At 38.3% G+C, this 21,653-nt stretch overlaps 1 protein-coding gene across 3 annotated transcripts in view; it reads left to right on the plus strand.

Moving 5' to 3' along the window:
- UPRT (uracil phosphoribosyltransferase homolog) overlaps window positions 1–21,653 on the plus strand; it is a 30,588-nt gene that overhangs the window by 5,002 nt on the left and 3,933 nt on the right. For 2 of the 3 annotated variants that reach the window (XM_082377455.1, XM_082377457.1), the window contains exons 2-5: window positions 6,470–6,512; window positions 17,410–17,479; window positions 18,542–18,604; window positions 20,600–20,761. In XM_082377455.1, the coding sequence (XP_082233581.1) occupies window positions 6,470–6,512; window positions 17,410–17,479; window positions 18,542–18,604; window positions 20,600–20,761 (338 nt within the window). The remainder of the gene's footprint in view (window positions 1–6,469; window positions 6,513–17,409; window positions 17,480–18,541; window positions 18,605–20,599; window positions 20,762–21,653) is intronic. The other variant, XM_082377456.1, reaches the window with a different exon arrangement.

The following is a 21,653-nucleotide window of genomic DNA, read 5'->3' on the forward strand; positions in this document are numbered from 1 at the left end:
ATCAACTTGAATGACTGAGGCCTGGATTCTAAAGGAAAATGATAGCTTCTCTTGTTTTTCTACCTGATCTTGAATGTTTACATTGAACTCTGCTTTGAGGTGCAAATAAATAATTAATGACACTATTTTATGAGATTCTTAAGAAGGTGCCGAAGATCTGTGGCCCTGGTGACTTGCACCTGGCAGGTAGTAAAAGCTATTTTCATTTTTGTTTGTTGTTTGTTTTGGTTTTCACATCAGATTAGGTTTGCTGCAAGTACTTCACTGGGTTTTCTTTTTTTGAGGGGGAAGGAAGGAGGGGGAAAATCATTTATAAATCATCTGCATACCATGACAAACCTTAGAGCTTCTTTATTTTAATGATCACATAACAAAGTAGCTATGGAAGTAGAGCTTATGTTTTCAGAGCTTCCACTAAACATGAACTCTAAGTGAAACATTCCTTTGGTTTAAACCTGCCAGAAAAGCTTTTATTTTTTACTTCCCTTTAAACTGTTGCTTAAAAAAGCAAAAACAAACAAACAAGAACATATTAGAGCTAAAACTGAGTCCATTTAGTTCTTCCTCCTTAGCTTAGGTTGCTGGATAAATACAGGACACCCAGTTAAATTTGAGTTCAGATAAGCAATGAATACTTTTCTTAGTATATCCTAAACATTGTATGGGACATACTTCTGAAATACAAATTTAACTGGGTGTCCTGTATTTTTATTTGCTAAATCTGGCAACTTTATGCCCAGACTTAACTTCTCCCACCCCCAATGCTAAAGACAATCTTTGTGTATAATCCTCATTTTCAAAAATGAGACCTAGGAGAAAAAAAAAAAATGAGACCTAGGACGGCAGAAGCAAGAATAACTACAATCCTGCAGCCTGTGGAACAAAAACCACATTCACAGAAAGATAGACAAAATGAAAAGGCAGAGGACTATGTAGGAACAAGGAACAAGATAAAAGGAACAAGGTAAAACCCCAGAAAGACAACTAGATGAAGTGGAGATAGGCAACCTTCCAGAAAAAGAATTCAGAATAATGATAGTGAAGGTGATCCAGGACCTTGGAAAAAGAATGGAGGCAAAGATCGAGAAGATGCAAGAAATGTTTAACAAAGACCTAGAAGAATTCAAGAACAAACACCCAGAAGAATTCAAGAACAAACAAACAGAGATGAACAATACAATAACTGAAATGAAAAATACACTAGAAGGAACCAATAGCAGAATAACTGAGGCAGAAGAACGGATAAGTGACCTGGAAGACAGAATGGTGGAATTCACTGCTACGGAACCAATAAATAAAAAAGAATGAAAAGAAATGAAGACAGCCTAAGAAACCTCTGGGACAACATTAAATGCACCAACATTCGCATTATAGGGGTCCCAGAAGGAGGAGAGAGAGAGAAAGGACCCGAGAAAATATTTGAAGAGATTATAGTCGAAAACTTTCCTAACATGGGACAGGAAATAGCCACCCAAGTCCAGGAAGCGCAGAGAGTCCCAGTCAGGATAAGGAGAAACATGCCAAGACACATAGTAATCAAATTGACAAAAATTAAAGACAAAGAAAAATTATTAAAAGCAACAAGGGAAAAATAACAAATAACACACAAGGGAACTCCCATAAGGTTAACAGCTGATTTCTCAGCAGAAACTCTACAAGCCAGAAGGGAGTGGCATGATATATTTGATGAAAGGGAGGAACCTACAACCAAGATTACTCTAGCCGGCAAGGATCTCATTCAGATTCAACGGAGAAATCAAAAGCTTTACAGACAAACAAAGCTAAGAGAATTCAGCACCACCAAATCAGCTCTACAACAAATGCTAAAGGAACATCTCTAAATAGGAAACACAAGAGAAGGAAAGGACCTACAAAAACAAACCCAAAACAATTAAGAAAATAGTTATAGGACCATACATATCAATAATTACCTTAAATATGAATGGATTAAATGCTCCAACCAAAAGACACAGGCTCGCTGAATGGATAGAAAAAGGCCCATATATATGCTGTCTACAAGAGAATCACTTCAGACCTAGTGACATATACAGACTGAAAGTGAGGGGATGGAAAAAGATATTCCATGCAAATGGAAATCAAAAGAAAGCTGGAGTAGCAATACTTGTATCAGATAAAATAGACTTTAAAATAAAGAATATTACAAGAGCCAAGGAAAGACACTACATAATGATCAAGAGATCAATCCAAGAAGATATAACAATTATAAATATATATGCACCCAACATAGGAGCACCTCAATACATAAGGCAAATGCTAACAGCTATAAAAGAGGAAATCGACAGTAACACAATAATAGTGGGGGACTTTTAACACTTCACTTACACTAATGGACAGATCATCCAGACAGAAAATTAATAAGGAAACACAAGCTTTAAATGACACAATAGACCAGGTGGATTTAATTGATATTTATAGGACATTCCATCCGAAAACAGCAGATTACACTTTCTTCTCAAGTGCACACAGAACATTCTCCAGGATAAGTCACATCTTGGGTCCCAAATCTAGCCTCGGTAAATTTAAGAAAATTAAAATCGTATCAAGCATCTTTTCTGACCACAACACTATGAGATTAGAAATAAATTACAGGGAAAAAAATGTAAAGAATACAAACACATGGAGGCTAAACAATATGTTGCTAAATAACCAAGAGATCACTGAAGAAATCAAAGAGGAAATCAAAAAATACTTAGAGAAAAAAAAATGACACCTAATTCAGTACTACTGGGATTTGATTTAAATTAAATTGTTTTTTAAGTTATGAGTCAGAGGTTTTAATTTAATCATTTGAAAAGGGTTTATTCTTGTTTTAACCTTAATTACATACCCTTTACAAACCACATTATAATAGCAGCTTCTCCATCTTGAGAAGGAACATTTTAATGATGTTTTATTTGCCTGCCAGTCTCTTTATTTCATTATTTGCATTGTATGTACATGCCACTCTGATTGACAGGGAGAGAAATATCATTAAAATACACCTAAAAACTAGTTACCTTTTAGTAAACATTCCCTTATTAGAGCAAAATATAGATAATGGCTTTACTCAGGGACTTAAGAGAGCTTCAGGCTGGGAAGAACCTTGGAATACTTCACCTCTGTAAGCCTCACTACTTTCTTCACTAAAGAGGTGGTAAGAATAGAATCTACCTTTTAAGATTATGTGAGGATTAGACCAGGTAATGCACGAAAAGTGCTTAATACTTGGCACCAAGGAAGCTTTTAATAAATGATGACCTGTGGGAATGAAGGGAGTAATATATGTATAATATTACATACCTGCTGTAACTTTTGGACCTTTTAAGAAAAGCCTTCTAAATAAATCTTGTATGCTTGGGTGTGTGTGTGTGTGTGTGTGTACAGTTATTAAATGAATTTTCTTTAAAAAAGAAGAGGAGAGGTTGTCAAGTTTATTCTGAATAGAGAGAAGTAGCAGATAGTGATCAAATGGAAGTTTCTGCTGTAGAAATTGAAGTTGTAATTGCACCAGGAGAGGATGTCTTCCAACACACTAGAGAATCCCTCTGGTGGTGGTGATGGTGGTGGTGGTGATGGTGGTGGTGGTAGTAGTAATAGCAGCAGCAGCAGTAGTATTAGTGAGGTCTAGTAAGAAGAGGGGAGAGGATCTCTACTTGAAGTCTTAATTTTTTAATATTATAAAGACATTCTTCTCATAGTTCCATATGTTATGGATGATAAGTAAAAACCTATTAGCCTTTTGGAAGAAAGGTCAAAGATTTCTCTTGATTTCATCTTGGTTTGGGTTTGCTATGAGATGTACGTGTTTTAAAATATATACATATACAATTGCTATAGCCTCTCTGGAAATTTTAAAGTGCTTTATAGACGGTCTTAAGTAGGGAAGAATCTAGTTTACCAAATCCACATTAAAATGAGGATTTGGCTTCTGGTATGATTCTCATTCTTTTGTTGTTTCTGTGTGAAGATCATTTTTTAAAAAATGGCTACCTTTGGCTTTCATTTTGTTACTATAGATGTGTGACACATTTGTTGGGGGGAGTGTCAAGAAAAGTATATTCTCAGATATGGTTAGGTCTGCATTGTTAATCCTGTTTGGGGTTTGCACAATTTAAAAGATACTCTGCTTAACATTAGTTAGATTTCTATGCTCTGAATTATGAGCGCCTGGATATCACTGTTTAAATATTTGAATATATTTTAGAATATTCCAGGGATGTGTGTCAGTGTGTTTGTTGCTTTGTGATAATTTCGCATTAGATTTTATTTGGGACAGTTATCAGATATAAGATGATTAAAATGTCTTTCAAAACTTTGCTTCCAGTATGATAGATTTTTTTAAAAAATGGTTTTGAGACAAAAATGAATAGAGTTATGATTTGAAACAAAGTATATGGAGTGAATAAGACCTGGGGTCTGGTTTACATTAAAACATCTTTATTAACACATACTTTAGTCCAGTGTTGGGCCTAAAGTAGGGGCCCAAAGATTATGTGCAACTTGATTGATCCAACAAGCAAATATCTGTTTTATGAAACTCTAGTGTTAACAATGTAAGGGATTTAGATGTGGATATTGCAGACCACTGTGTGTTTTTAAAAAATGCAACCAACTTACTGTATTCTAACTGTACTTTGATTTCTAAATTGATTTAAAGTAAACAGTGTCGGTCTGAAGCCTGTCAAAAACAACAGGGGATAAGTTAGTAATTACTGTTTGTAGTGGGATGACCTGGAGCAGTGACTGCTTTAATTGGAAGTCAAATAGCTATCAAGGGATAACAGTTCACATTAGGTTCTCATAGTGTGTACCTTTTTTGGAATGTAGAGAAGTGCTTATTATGCAGAAGTTTTCAGCTGAGGCTGATATTTTTGAGGAGAGTGTGAAGATATTAAAGTGTCTGATTCTAAAGTAAAATAATGAATTTGGGCAACTCTGATCAATTAACCTAACTTTTCTATGTAATATATTTGTGTAACTGTTTAAAAATTAAAGACAAACGTTTCAGATGTGTTCTCAAGATATACTACTGGATATTTATTTAAGACAAATCCAGACTTATCTTCCCTATTGAAAAACTGTGTTCTGGCTACTTAGACAAGTTTATGTAGGTCTAGCAAATGGGGCAGTAGGCTTCAGTCTTTTGTTTGTTTGTTTGTTTTTTTGTAGTTCGCTGACTTTTACTTCTTTGACAAGCATGTTGTGAAGATTAATTATAGAAATGAAAAGTGCAAGTGTAATATCAATAGTATAGTTTCATTTGAAAACCACAGTACATAAAGCCTGTTTTAAATGGGCTTTCTATGTGTAGGTGTGTGGATAGAGTTTTCTGAGTTTAGGGAGTATTTATATATAAAGAATACAGACCTATATTCTCCCTATTGCTCAATTATGGTCCATATTTTAGAGAGTTAGTATCTGTAATAATGATAGAACTGTGGTTACTCTAAGAAACCTAATGCCATTTGTGTCAGGGATATTTCATTGCTTTTCCCTGTCAGAGAAAGTAAATGAAGCTTGAAAAAGAGTCATGATTAATGGTATAGTGAGATAATATATGCTTGCATATGCCATTTCGATGCTGTGTTGGGGAATATTTTAGGTGTGCTATGGATAGGCAGATGGGGATTTTTAAGTACATAAACTGTAAATCTGTCAGATCATTTAACTTACATGAGAGAAAGAGGAGGAACAATACTAGGTTTTTACGTACAGAAAAAATGTCAGCCTTATAAACATTCTTCTTTTGGCTGGTTAACGGTTCGTGGGTAAGTGCAACCCTCGATTATTATTACTTGGGTACCTCAGGATCTAAAAATACTGACCAGAAGGAAGTGTACAGGAAGTTGGTAGAAAGATCTATGGAATAAACTATTTGACTGAAAAACAGGCAAAGGGAAAAATTTATCAATAGTTTGAGAAAGAGGTCTTGGAAATTAGGTTATGTGTTCTTGAAAGCAATGGCAGAAACAGAGGATTTACTTGTTTGTGCCGTTCTCATTCCAAAAAGGATTAGAGACAAAGTATCAATAGATGGGTTATTTGTGCTGGTAATAGGGTTTTAGATCAAGGTGAATGGTGCGTGAGAATGGGGAGAACCTGGTTTTCTCACTGCAAAGTTTTTTTCTTAACTTGAGCTCTTGACTTGCTGCCATCTTCCAGGGGGAACTTGTTCATCTCCTGGTTGAAGAGTATATACTTGGGCAGTTCAGTGGGAGACTACATGATCTTTTCAATTCCTCTCTCCAGTGTTAATATCAAATGAGCATTTTCAATAATATTTACCAAGTCATTCCATTTAGGTTCCTGTATCCTAGTGAAAAATATCATGTCTCAATAATAGTCTGTTACAGGTAAGCTTTTAAGCTTTTAGCATGTAATACATTTTAATATCAGAGTTACTATATATATTAAGTAATATTTCACTTTAAAGCTCTAATCTAGACTAAAACTTGTACTTTTTTTTTAGGACAGCCAGTAGAGGGGACTTCATGTTTTCTGCGGATCGTTTGGTAGGTGGATGGAGGCTTTCCATTTTCATTCATTGTTGTTCGTAGTGATACAATCATAGTAGGCCAAGGGGCTTTTTTGTTCTAGAGCATTCTGGGGTCGAGAGAGATTGTACCAAGTAACCCACATCTTGCTAGACTTTGCAAGTGTTGTTTCTACTGTTGCATTAAAGCTCTGCCTCAGTCCCATTCACCTCAAAGCATTGTCCATGAACTCATTCTCTGTAGTTCTGAGGTACCACTCACTACCTTTCAAGTGGATCTTGGTAACCTGATCCTGAGCCTTAAATGCCTCCTCTTAGGGCAGTGAAGTGAAGTAAATTAAAAGGAAACCAAAGATGTAAAAGACCTAGTAGTTACCCTTATGGGATCCATCGAATGCACAAAAACTAATACCCAGCTTGTAGTTTACATGGGGTTGGATATCTATTTTGCCTCTTCTTTTCTGTAGTATCCTCACACGTGAAATACTAAGTACTGTCTATGCTCAGGGACTTCCTGTTAAGGATTGACCAAGCCCAATTCTGTTTAGCTAGTGTCATCTGAGAGGATTTCAGGCCAAATTGGGCTGTCTTGGATAAGCCCTGTTTACTTCTTGTGTTTATATCTAAGTTTGTTCAGTGCTTAGAATGAGGTTGACACATATTCTGCTGTGGTTATTAGTATTCATCTGTTCATGAAATATACATTGAACTCATGTGAGTCAGACACTGTGCTAGACTGTGTTGTGGGGGGAGGAGATACAGTGGTAAAGCATATAGCATGGTCCCTGATCTCGTGGGGTTTACAATCTAAATACTGTTCTCAGTATTTAGTTTGGGAAAGAAAGAAAAGTGACTTATTAAGCTTATAGGTATAATCAGATAGTATAAGATAGATTATTAAAGGGAATGTGATGGTGTTGGTGGAGGGAGGCATGAAACTCTTTATTTACCTTTTCCCTAGGGAAATTTTTATTCCAAAACAGTGTAGACAACTCCTGTTCTATTTTTGACTTTTAAGTATTCTTGGTTCAAAGGCCACTTCTATTTGAGCTTCCAGAAGCAGTAATAATCCTTGGATTGCATCAAGATAAATGTAGTTGAGGGGCAAGATGGCAGAAGAGTAAGACGCAGAGATCACCTTCCTCCCCACAGATACATCAGAAATACATCTACACGTGGAACTACTCCTATAGAACACCCACTGAACGCTGGCAGAAGACGTCAGACCTCCCAAAAGGCAAGAAACTCCCCACATACCTGGGTAGGGCAAAAGAAAAAAGAAATAACAGAGACAAAAGAATAGGGACAGGACCTGCACCAGTGGGAGGGAGCTGTGAAGGAGGAAAGGTTTCCAGGCACTAGGAAGCCCCTTCGCGGGCGGAGACTGCGGGTGGCAGAGGGGGGAAGCTTTGGAGCCACGGAGGAGAGCGCAGCCACAGGCGTGCGGAGGGCAAAGCGGAGAGATTCCCACACAGAGGATCGGTGCCGAGCAGCACTCACCAGCCCGAGAGGCTTGTCTGCTCACCCCCCGGGGCGGGTTGGGGCTGGGAACTGAGGCTTGGGCTTCGGTCGGATCGAAGGGAGAGGACTGGGGTTGGCTGCGTGAACACAGCCTGAAGGGGTTAGTGCACCACAGCTAGCCGGGAGGGAGTCTGGGAAAAGGTCTGGAGCTGCCGAACAGGCAAGAGACTTTTTCTTGCCTCTTTGTTTCCTGGTGCGCGAGGAGAGGGGATTCAGAGCGCCGCCTAAATGAGCTCCAGAGATGGGCATGAGCCGCAGCTATCAGCGCGGACCCCAGAGACGGGCATGAGATGCTAAGGCTGCTGCTGCTGCCACCAAGAAGCCTGTGTGCGAGCACAGGTCACTACCCACACCTCCCCTCCCGGGAGCCTGTGCGGCCCGCCACTGCCAGGATCCCGTGATCCAGGGACAACTTCCCTGGGAGAACACACGGCGCGCCTCACGCTGCTGCAACGTCACGCCGGCCTCTGCCGCCGCTTGCCCCGCATCTGTACCCCTCCCTCCCCCCGGCCTGAGTGAGCCAGAGCCCCCGAAGCAGCTGCTCCTTTAACCCCGTCCTGTGTGAGTGAAGAACAAACGCCCTCAGGCGACCTACAGGCAGAGGCGGGTCCAAATCCAAAGCTGAACCCTGGGAGCTGTACGAACAAAGAAGAGAAAGGGAAATTTCTCTCAGCAGCCTCAGAAGAAGCGGATTAGAGCTCCACAAACAACTTGATGTACCTGCATCTGTGGAATAACTGAATAGACAACGAATCATCCCAAATTGAGGAGGTGGATTTTGGGAGCAGGATATATTATTTTTTCCCCTTTTCTTCTCTTTGTGAGTGTGTATGTGTATGCTTCTGTGTGAGATTTTGTCTGTATAGCTTTGCTTTCACCATTTGTCCTAGGGTTCGGTCAGTCCATTTTTTTTTTTTTTTACTTAAAAATTTTTTTTTCTTAATAATTTTTTTCTTATTTTTTATTTTAAAAAAATTAAAAAATTTTTTTTCTTAATAAATTTTTTCTTAATACTTTTATTCTTATTTTAAAAAATTAAAAAAATTTTTTCTTAATAAATTTTTTCTTAATAATTTTTTCTTATTTTTTATTTTGAAAAATTAAAAAATTTATTTTAAAAAATTAAAAAAAAATTTTTTCTTAATAAATTTTCTCTTAATTTTTTTCTAATTTTTTAATTTAATAGCTTTATTTTATTTTATCTTACTTTATTTTATTTTATCCTCTTTCTTTCTTTCTTTCTATTTTTTCTCCCTTTTATTCTGAGCCGTGTGGATGAAAGGCTCTTGGTGCTCCAGACAGGCATCAGGGCTGTGCCTCTGAGGTGGGAGAGCCAACTTCAGGACACTGGTCCACAAGAGACATCCCAGCTCCATGTAATACCAAATGGCGAAAATCTCTCAGAGCTCTCCATCTCAACACCAAGACCCACTTCACTCAACGACCAGCAAGCTACAGTGCTGGACACACTATGCCAAACAACTAGCAAGAGAGGAACACAGCCCGATCCATTAGCAGAGAGGCTGCCTAAAATCATAATAAGGCCACAGACACCCCAAAACACACAACAAGATGGGGACGTGCCCACCAGAAAGACAAGATCCAGCCTCATCCACCAGAACACAGGCACTAGTCCCCTCCACCAGAAAGCCTACACAACCCACCGAACCAACCTTACCCACTGGGGACAGACACCAAAAACAACAGGAACTACGAACCTGCAGCCTGTGAAAAGGAGACACCAAACACAGTAAGATAAGCAGAATGAGAAGACAGAAAAACACACAGCAGATGAAGGAGCAAGGTAAAAACACACCAGACCTAACAAATGAAGAGGAAATAGGCAGTCTACCTGAAAAAGAATTCAGAATAATGATAGTAAAGATGATCCAAAATCTTGGAAATAGAATAGACAAAATGCAAGAAACATTTAACAAGGACCTAGAAGAACTAAAGAGGAACCAAACAACGATAAAAAACACAATAAATGAAATTAAAAATACTCTAGAAGGGATCAATAGCAGAATAACTGAGGCAGAAGAACGGGTAACTGACCTGGAAGATAAAATAGTGGAAATAACTACTGCAGAGCAGAATAAAGAAAAAAGAATGAAAAGAACTGAGGACAGTCTCAGAGACCTCTGGGACAACATTAAGTGCACCAACAACACTCAAATTATAGGGGTCCCAGAAGAAGAAGAAAAAAAGAAAGGGACTGAGAAAATATTTGAAGAGATTATAGTTGAAAACTTCCCTAATATGGGAAAGGAAATAGTTAATCAAGTCCTGGAAGCACAGAGAGTCCCATACAGGATAAATCGAAGGAGAAACACGCCAAGACACATATTAATCAAACTATCAAAAATTAAATATAAAGAAAACATATTAAAAGCAGCAAGGGAAAAACAACAAATAACACACAAGGGAATCCCCATAAGGTTAACAGATGATCTTTCAGCAGAAACTCTGCAAGCCAGAAGGGAGTGGCAGGATATACTTAATGTGATGAAGGAGAAAAACCTACAACCAAGATTACTCTACCCAGCAAGGATCTCATTCAGATTTGATGGAGAAATTAAAACCTTTACAGATAAGCAAAAGCTGAGAGAGTTCAGCACCACCAAACCAGCTTTACAACAAATGCTAAAGGAACTTCTCTAGGCAAGAAACACAAGAGAAGGAAAACACCTACAATAACAAACCCAAAACGTTTAAGAAAATGGGAATAGGAACATACATATTGATAATTACCTTAAATATAAATGGATTAAATGCTCCCACCAAAAGACACAGACTGGCTGAATAGATACAAAAACAAGACCCATATATATGCTGTCTACAAGAGACCCACTTCAGACCTAGGGACACATACAGACTGAAAGTGAGGGGCTGGAAAAAGATATTCCATGCAAATGGAAATCAAAAGAAAGCTGGAGTAGCAATACTCCTACCAGATAAAATAGACTTTAAAACAAAGAATGTTACAAGAGACAAAGAAGGACACTATATAATGATCAAGGGATCGATCCAAGAAGAAGGTACAACAATTGTAAATATTTATGCACCCAACATAGGAGCACCTCAATACATAAGGCAAATACTAACAGCCATAAAAGGGGAAATCGACAGTAACACGATCATAGTAGGGGACTTTAACACCCCATTTTCACCAATGGACAGATCATCCAAAATGAAAATAAATAAGGAAACATAAGCTTTAAATGATACATTAAACAAGATGGACTTAATTGATATTTATAGGACATTACACCCAAAAACAACAGAATCCACATTTTTCTCAAGTGCTCATGGAACATTTTCCAGGATAGATCATATCTTGGGTCACAAATCAAGCCTTGGTAAATTTAAGAAAATTGAAATCGTATCAAGTATATTTTCCGACCACAATTCTATGAGACTAGATATCAATTACAGGAAAAGACCTGTAAAAAATACAAACACATGGAGGCTACACAATACACTACTTAATAACGAAGTGATCACTGAAGAAATCAAAGGGGAAATCAAAAAATACCTAGAAACAAATGACAATGGAGACACGACGACCCAAAACCTATGGGATGCAGCAAAAGCTAAGAGGGAAGTTTATAGCAATACAAGCCTACATCAAGAAACAGGAAACATCTCGAATAAAAAACCTGACCTTGCACCTAAAGCAATTAGAGAAAGAAGAGCAAAATACCCCAGAGCTAGCAGAAGGAAAGAAATCATAAAGATCAGATCAGAAATACATGAAAAAGAAATGAAGGAAACAATAGCAAAAATCAATGAAACGAAAAGCTGGTTCTTTGAGAAGATAAACAAAATTGATACACTATTAGCCAGACTCATCAAGAAAAAAAGGGAGAAGACTCAAATCAATAAAATTAGAAACGCAAAAGGAGAAGTAACAACTGACACTGCAGAAATACAAAGGATCATGAGAGATTACTACAAGCAACTCTATGCCAATAAAATGGACAACCTGGAAGAAATGGACAAATTCTTAGAAATGCACAACCTGCCAAAACTGAACCAGGAAGAAATAGAAAATATGAACAGACCAATCACAAGCACTGAATTTGAAACTGTGATTAAAAATCTTCCAACGAACAAAAGCCCAGGACCAGAGGTCTTCACAGGCGAATTCTATCAAACATTTAGAGAAGAGCTAACACCTATCCTTCTCAAACTCTTCCAAAATACTGCAGAGGGAGGAACACTCCCCAACTCATTCTACGAGGCCACCATCACCCTGATACCAAAACCAGACAAAGATGTCACAAAGAAAGAAAACTACTGGCCAATATCACTGATGAACATAGATGCAAAAATCCTCAACAAAATACTAGCAAACAGAATCCAACAGCACATTAAAAGGATCATACAGCATGATTAGTGGGGTTTATTCCAGGAATGCAAGAATTCTTCAATATACGCAAATCAATCAACGTGATACATCATATTAACAAATTGAAGGAGAAAAACCATATGATCATCTCAATAGATGCAGAGAAAGCTTTCGACAAAATTCAACACCCATTTATGATAAAAGCCCTGCAGAAAGTAGGCATAGAGGGAACTTTCCTCAACATAATAAAGGCCATATATGATAAACCCACAGCCAACATTGTCCTCAATGGTGAAAAACTGAAACCATTTCCACTAAGATCAGGAACAAGACAAGGTTGCCCACTCTCACCACTGTTATTCAACATAGATTTGGAAGTGTTAGCACAGCAATCAGAGAAGAAAAAGAAATAAAAGGAATCCACATCGGAAAAGAAGAAGTAAAGCTGTCACTGTTTGCAGATGACATGGTACTCTATATAGAGAATCCTAAAGATGCTACCAGAAAACTACTAGAGCTAATCAATGAATTTGGTAAAGTAGCAGGATAGAAAATTAATGCACAGAAATCTCTTTCATTCCTATACACTAATGATGAAAAATCTGAAAGTGAAATTAAGAAAACACTCCCATTCACCATTGCAACAAAAAGAATAAAATATCTAGGAATAAACCTATGTAAGGAGACAAAAGACCTGTATGCAGAAAATTATAAGACACTGATGAAAGAAATTAAAGATGATATAAATAGATGGAGAGATATACCATGTTCTTGGATTGGAAGAATCAACATTGTGAAAATGACTCTACTACCCAAAGCAATCTACAGATTCAATGGAATCCCTATCAAACTACCACTGGCATTTTTCACAGAACTAGAACAAAAAATTTCACAATTTGTATGGAAACACAAAAGGCCCCGAATAGCCAAAGCAATCTTGAGAACGAAAAATGGAGCTGGAGGAATCAGGCTCCCTGACTTCAGTCTATACTGCAAAGCTACAGTAATCAAGACAGTATGGTACTGGCACAAAAGCAGAAACATAGATCAATGGAACAGGATAGAAAGCCCAGAGATAAACCCACGCACATATGGTCACCTTATCTTTGATAAGGGAGGCAAGCATATACAGTGGAGAAAAGATAGCCTCTTCAATAAGTGGTGCTGTGAAAACTGGACAGGTACATGTAAAAGTATGAAATTAGAACACTCCCTATTACCATACACAAAAATACACTCAAAATGAATTAAAGACCTAAATGTAAGGCCAGACACTATCAAACTCTTAGAGGAAAACATAGGCAGAACACCCTATGACATAAATCACAGCAAGATCCTTTTTGACCCAGCTCCTAGAGAAATGGAAATAAAAACAAAAACAAACAAATGGGACCTAATGAAACTTAAAAGCTTTTGCACAGCAAAGGAAACCATAAACAAGACCAAAAAACAACCCTCAGAGTGGGAGAAAATATTTGCAAATGAAGCAAGTGACAAAGGATTAATCTCCAAGATTTACAAGCATCTCATGCAGCTCAATAACAAAAAAACAAACAACCCAATCCAAAAATGGGCAGAAGACCTAAATAGACATTTCTCCAAAGAAGATATACAGATTACCAACAGACACATGAAAGAATGCTCAACATCATTAATCATTAGAGAAATGCAAATCAAAAGTACAATGAGATACCATCTCACACCGGTCAGAATGGTCATCATCAAAAAATCTAGAAACAATACATGCTGGAGAGGGTGTGGAGAAAAGGGAACACTCTTGCACTGTTGGTGGGAATGTAAATTGATACAGCCACTATGGAGGTTCCTTAAAACCTAAAAATAGAACTACCATACGACCCAGCAATCCCACTACTGGGCATATACCCTGAGAAAACCATAATTCAAAAAGAGTCATGTACCAAAATGTTCATTGCAGCTCTATTTACAATAGCCAGGACATGGAAGCAACCTAAGTGTCCATCATCGGATGAATGGATAAAGAAGATGTGGCACATATATACAATGGAATATTACTCAGCCATAAAAAGAAATGAAATGGAGTTATTTGTAGTGAGGTGGATGGAGTTAGATTCTGTCATACAGAGTGAAGTAAGTCAGAAAGAGAAAAACAAATACAGTATGCTAACACATATATATGGAATCTAAGGGAAAAAAAAAAAAGGTCATGAAGAACCTAGCGGCAAGACGGGACTAAAGACACAGACCTACTAGAGAATGGACTTGAGGATATGGGGAGGGGGATGGGTGAGATGTGACAGAGAGAGAGTGGCATGGACATATATACACTACCAAACATAAAATCCATAGCTAGTGGGAAGCAACTGCATAGCACAGGGAGATCAGCTCTGTGCTTTGTGACCACCTAGAGGTGTGGGATAGGGAGGGCGGGAGGGAGGGAGATGCAAGAGGGAAGAGATATGGGAACATATGTATATGTATAACTGATTCACTTTGTTATAAAGCAGAAAGTCACACGCCATTGTAAAGCAATTATACTCCAGTAAAGATGTTAAAAAAAAAAAAAAGTCAACAATAAGGGACTTCCCTGGTGGCGCAGTGGTTAAGCACGCGCCTGCCAATGCAGGGACATGGGTTCGAGCCCTGGTCCGGGCAAGATCCCACATGCCGCGGAGCAACTAAGTCCATGCGCCACAACTACCGAGCCTGTGCTCTAAAGCCCACGAGCCACAACTCCTGAGCTCACGTGCCACAACTCCTGAAGCCACTAAGCCTAGAGCCTGTGCTCCGCAACAAGAAAAGCCACTGCAATGAGAAGCCCATGCACCGCAACGTAGAGTAGCCCCTGCTCGTCTCAACTAGAGAAAGCCTGTGCGCAGCAATGAAGACCCAACACAGCCAAAAATAAATTAAAAATAAATAAATAAATTTATTAAAAAAAGAGTCAACAATAAGAAACCCCATTTTAAAAAATGGGCAAAGACTTTGAACAGACACTTGATCAAAAATAACAGATGGCAAACAAGTATATGAAAACATCGTCTACATCATTTGTTATTAGGGAGATGCAAATTAAAACAGCTATATGATAGAAGTAGCCAACTATCAGACTTACTGAAATTCAAAAAACTGAAAATATGAAATACTGGTTATAAGATGAAATAACGTGAACTTTTATTATTTGCCAGACACAATGCAAAAAATACAGCCTAGAAGATAGGGAGATTCTTGAATGTATGTTTATACAGATGATCCCAAGTTTTAGAATGGTAGTGTGAAAAAAATTGTTTTTCAATGAAATGGCTCTCATTGAGGAGTAGAATTTAGGAAAATGGTTCTTACTTGTGTCAAAGAAATCTGAAAGGAAATATCCAAGAGTAAAGTTTGCAGTAAAATGAAAAAAAAAAGATAAATGTAGTTGACATTCTTGGAGTGATAGTTAGGTTATTCTGTCTTTATGCTTTTATCAAACCAAAGGGACAGGTTCAAGGCAATTGTGTCAGTGGCTGCTGTGGGGATAACAGAGGTCTTGGTGTTCACTGGTAGAAAATTATTGCTCTTTCTTTTGCTCTCCTTGTGCCATTTTTCTGGAGAACATAGGAATTAAGTTCATGGTTATTGTAAAATGCTTGCCTGAAAGGGCAGGCATTATATCTTAGTCAAATGAGATAATAAGGACCCAGGGCATAATTCACCTCAGGGGATGGTAATTAGGACCTCTCTGTTCTCTGCAGTTGGATTTGAAGGTCCTGATGTTGGGGGTGGGGTGTGGAGGGTCAGTTGTGATTGTGGTAGGGACAGGAGCTGTTGAGGTTTCTAGTGTTGAGGATTTCTAGTACACTGCCTCTTCTAGCACAAGGGTCCTGTTATAGTGGACATTAATTCTATCCTGAATTTGTCAGGGTTGGCTCTCCTGGCACTCAGATCTTGAGTTCTTTATATTTTAGTCACCCTTCTTCTGGTTTTATGTTCTCCTGTAAGGCTTGGACATACTAATTTCTGCCCCAGAGTTGCAGGAGATGGGCAGGAGGTAAGACTCTTTAGAGGAGTGTTACTAGGAGGAGAACTAGGCTCTTCAAAGAAAATGATCCTCTTCTTCCCTTGTACTTTTTGTTCATAAGAAACATTAACCTCCACAGAAGGTGGTGGCTAGAGGTGAGTATGCACACACACACACTATTCATGAGCTTCCTTGACCCTCTGGTGCTGCAGGTTGACAAAGTGCTGGCCCTTTTAGCATTGATCATTTTAATGGCAGCAGGATGTTTTGTTGTGATAACAGAGCATGGGGCCTGGCATTTCTCCCTGATGTTCCTGATTCTCAATCAGTAATGTAATATTGATTGGAGAAAATGTGCTTTGCAGACTCAGCACTGCCTTTTTGTAGTGGGCTCTGGGTAGTCATAGAAATACCATATCTGGTGGTTTTTGGAGGCTATTCCTAGTAGTTCTGATGGATTCTTTCCTCTGTACCACATATTAAGATCATTAGGAGCCTTTTTTTTTTTTTTAAGCTGGGAAGTCCCAGTGCATTCGACTGGATCCTTCTTCAAGTTCAGTAAATTGGTTCAGCCCCATCCACTCATTTATTTCCTCCTAAGAAATTCAGGCTTTATTTTGCATTATGGTGGGCCTTTGTTAAAAAGTATCCGACTTAACAATTTCAGAGTACTAAACAAGGCAAAGAAATTTCCAGTGAGCACTATTTCTAGGGTAACCAGAAGTATATTACTTCCAAGTGTTCCTGCCATGACTCTTGCCACTTGCTGTAGTTTTGCATTTCTCATAATATAGCCTGGACTGACTGAATGAGAATCAGAAAGCATACTTGAGCCTTTTAGTGGCAATCATGTGCCTAACCGAGGTTGGATACCTAGCAGCAAGCAGCCTGGCATTTGGTTCTATCTCTGTATCTAACACATTATAGGGGCCCCTTCCTACTGCCATAAGCTAAATCCTTGCCTAGTATGTTACTGACTTTTTTCCTAGTTTTCAGCTCCTGAGGCTAACAGCTAACAGGAGATTCTTAGCAAGTTCTCAACTTATTCTTCCTTTGACTCTCTAGATCCGACTTGTTGTGGAAGAGGGATTGAATCAGCTACCATATAAAGAATGCATGGTGACCACTCCAACAGGTAACCGGGGCTGTTACTCTCATATTCTCCTCATAAAAATCCTGAGATAGAATTGGGGGAAAATGGAAAAAAAGCAGTCTGAGTAAATCAGTATGCAAAATGAGGAGTCTACGTGGAGCTGTTCTTTTAAACAACTTAATAAACTTGGAGACATTTAGCAAAGAAATTTATGTGGATGACCTTTTGTTAATGGCTTGCTGGTCAGTTCAAGTTAAAGGTTAATAAATATTCTTCAGCATGCAGGTGTTGCGTTTGATGATGGCACATTGGGACCAGAGCTAAGAATTGCTGGCAGCTTGTCTTCACCTCTGTAGGGAAGCTTCTGGTGTTAACAAATGGGTGGGCTGGTTTGGCATTGAAACTCCAGGTAAAAGGATGAAAAGTAAAAAAGAAAAAGAAAACTAAAAATGATGAGATTTAGAGAAGGGGCTTTGTTCTGCTCTAACAGAAAGAAGCCAAGGATCCCTATTTTAGGGATTTGAAATTCTGATTTGGTTCTTTAGTAAATAATGGAAGCTGTTATATCCAAAGGTTGATTTTATGAAAATTGGGGGCTGAACTTGCTGCATCATAATTGATACAAATTCAGGATGAGACCAAGGCATGAACATGTCCTGATAATTACTTCAACCTTTCTCTTCTGCTTTTTAATGCAGAATGGAGGCTCATAAAAAGGGACCGGAATGAGGAGGCTCTCTGCTGTGGCTCACAGTGGGGTCCCAGTTTGAATTGATGGGCTTTCTAGCATTCTTGGAGTACAATTCTTGTGTGAATTCAGTTTGAGGAACATGTATGTGAATATCATTCTATCATAAGGTCTGTTCCCACTCGATGAAGTCTACCTCTCCCAATTATTCCCACAGGTTTTTTATGAAGAATTAAAAAGTAAATATGAAAAATCATGACTCTTCTTATTACTTTCACAGGGAACCTAAGATGTTATACAGTATGTCTGGACAAGAGTTGCTCTGTACCCATCTGCTTTAAAGCTTAGATACTTTATTAAATAAGTAGGTCGCTCCAATGATGAAAGATAAATTCTTCGGTTTTATTCCCCAACAGGGTACAAGTATGAAGGAGTGAAATTTGAGAAGGGAAACTGTGGGGTCAGCATAATGAGAAGTGGTAGGTTTTTGCATATGTGTGACTTTGTCTCTTTGCGTGCATAGATGCAGTTGCTATTTTCCAGGAGAGAGGCGGTCTTGACTGTCACAATTGCAGCCTTCCTTAGCTTAAATCTCACCACCTGTGTTGTCTATCCTCATGGTGCCTTGGAATCATAGCCTATGTGTTGCCGAGTTTGGCTAATTTTAACTGCAGAGCATCTTCCCTAGTGGCCTATCCCCATGGGCAAGGCAGCTTTGAAAGATTCAGAGGAGGGTGGGAGAACAAGAGGATGCAATGATGCTATCTCAGAGAGAACAGGGCAGCTTGAATTTTGAGGGAATACAGCACAAATTCAGGCCTGCAGAACTCTGAGCACCCAACTAGAGAAAATCTTTGTTCTGGTTTTTTAATTTCTTTTGTGAGGAACAGTCGTACCCTGTCAGGAGCTGGACTGAATGGCTTGTTTAATATTTTTAGTTTTATATTTGATGAGTATGTGACTATGTAGGCAAAAGAACTTAACTGTGATTAACTCTAGGTATTTCTAATTGCTAGTCTTATAAATATTTGTATTTGAGTCCAACCGATTGTCCTTCTAGACCAACCTTTGTGCAGCAAAATCACATGCCTGTTATTAGGACCTATACCTGTTACATGGGGATGATTATTTCCATTCAGCAACTTAATTCCTTAATTATTCTTTGTACAAGATCCAAGGTATGGTAGAAGCCCCACTTGCTTGCATTGGAAACAGATGTTTGTTTTTTTTTTGCCACACCACGCAGCATGTGGGATCTTAGTTCCCCCACCACGGATCCAACCTGTGTCGTCTGCAGTGGCAGCATGGAATCTTAACCACTGGACCACCAGGGAAGTCCCCAGATTTTTATTTCACATATAAACATTCCCTTTTCTTCTCTGGCTATGAAGTTCTGTTTGTGAACAATTGAATATCTCCAATAAAATAGGAGCTTTAAGCTCCCTTTTTTATAGAAGGTAGCTCTTAAGCAACGATAGGATTTTCAGGACAATGCTGTTCAATCTTTTAAAACTGGTGAAGACAATGGAGATGGGCTTTTAAGGCACAGTTTCTTCTGTTTTAGTCCAGCTTCTGCCCTTAAGGCAGCAGCATGGTCCTCGCACCCCTAGTGTATACAGGATGACCTTGGGGTGATGCATAGACAGGGTGTTTTTAACCTTAATAGCTATTGGTTGATTTTCATACCTAATAGAAAGAAACTGTTTTTATATTTTCACTAGTGATATAAAGTTTCCTTTTAAAATAAATGTAAACAAAAACAGTTAATTTAAAGAAAAATATTAAGTAAATAACCATACAAGTAGAATTTTGATGTGGCCTAAAATCTTGACGATGGTATGAAAATGATTGACTTTTGGCAAACACTTCCTTAAAGGAATTCAGACTCAAAAATAGCTCTATGTTCAGAAACCAGGGGTGTGGTGGTGGTGTTGGTTGTGGTTCTCTAGGGGGGGAGAGGGAACATATATTACTTTTTCACTGTTTGCCAGCAAAGCCTCTGCCATTGAAGTCATTGCTGGGTCTAAGTGATATCTCTTGACGCCAGCTTAATCTAAATGGAGAGCCTTTGGTCTGTAGCCCCCATTCTTCCATAAATATTTTATATTTTTGTCAGATGAAAGTAACACAGTTTCTTTAAAATAATAGGACTAAAATGTTCCTGATATTAGAAAAGTTCAAGGAGCAGCTTAATAAAACACTTTATTTACTGTAATCATGGAAGCATGACAGCTCTAAAACTTGCAAGCCAGCAATAAAACTAGCTTATCCTAGTTTCATTGACCTGAACTAAGTATAAAATACGAGCATATCAGAAGTAAAAGCTGTTAGCTTAAGAAGAATTGCTTCCATTTTGACAATGTCTTTATTTATTGTATTAATAACAGTCAAAAACCCTGCTTTGACCTATTCTTGGACTTTCACTCTATCTCCTCCTAATCCCTCTTTCCTTCTTTTTTATTTCCTTCTTCAAGGTGAGGCAATGGAACAAGGTTTACGAGACTGCTGTCGATCCATACGAATTGGAAAGATCCTGATTCAGAGTGATGAGGAGACACAAAGAGCCAAAGTATATTATGCCAAGTTCCCCCCAGACATTTACAGGAGAAAAGTCCTTCTGATGTATCCGATTCTCAGTGAGTGGCTTGTGTTTAATTTGTAACCTTTGGTTAGGGTTTAAATTCAACTTAGTGCCTGCCTTCTAGGTACCCTTATATAAAGGCGAAAACCGTTTCTAAATGTGTTTTTTGTTTTTCTCAGTTTGATTTGGAGTTGCCCTGGGCAGTTCTCTGGGGAATTTTTATTGTGTAATAAGAGAATACACGTTTGTCAAACTTTATTAGCTCCAAAAACTTATATCTTAAAATTAACACATTGAAGCAAAGGATTTAATGAGGCAAAATATATAGAACACAGAAAATACATTGAAATATGTCCCTTCTCTAGCCCAATGAGTATAGCAATGATTTTCTCAAGGATTTATCCTCTTTGGAGGTAATATTTTTTTCCCTATTCTAGTCTGTTTCCTAAGCTTACTCAGATCCTGGGGTTGGGGGTGCTGGGTGGGTGTTAAGTTTGATATCTCAAATACTGAACGAATTTAGGGCTTGTTGTGCATTTGGAAACTGAAAAGTATATGGGTTATGTCTGTTATTGAAAATAACATCATTGACAAAAAACAGGCACCTTCAAATGAAGCTTTGTCTTGTAGTACCTTTTTTTTAACATCTTTATTGGAGTATAATTGCTTTACAATGGTGTGTTAGTTTCTGCTTTATAACAGAGTGAATCAGCTATACATATACATATATCCCCATATCTCCTCCCTCTTGCGTCTCCCTCCCACCCTCCCTATCCCACCCCTCTAGGTGGACACAAAGCACAGAGCTTATCTCCCTGTGCTATGCGGCTGCTTCCCACTGGCTATCTATTTTACGTTTGATAGTGTATATAAGTCCATGCCACTCTCTCACTTCGTCCCAGCTTACCCTTCCCCCTCCCCCTGTCCTCAAGTCCATTCTCTACATC

The sequence above is a fragment of the Balaenoptera borealis genome (genome assembly GCF_965194805.1).
Source record: "Balaenoptera borealis genome assembly, chromosome: X".
NCBI classification, from domain to species: Eukaryota; Metazoa; Chordata; class Mammalia; order Artiodactyla; family Balaenopteridae; genus Balaenoptera; species Balaenoptera borealis.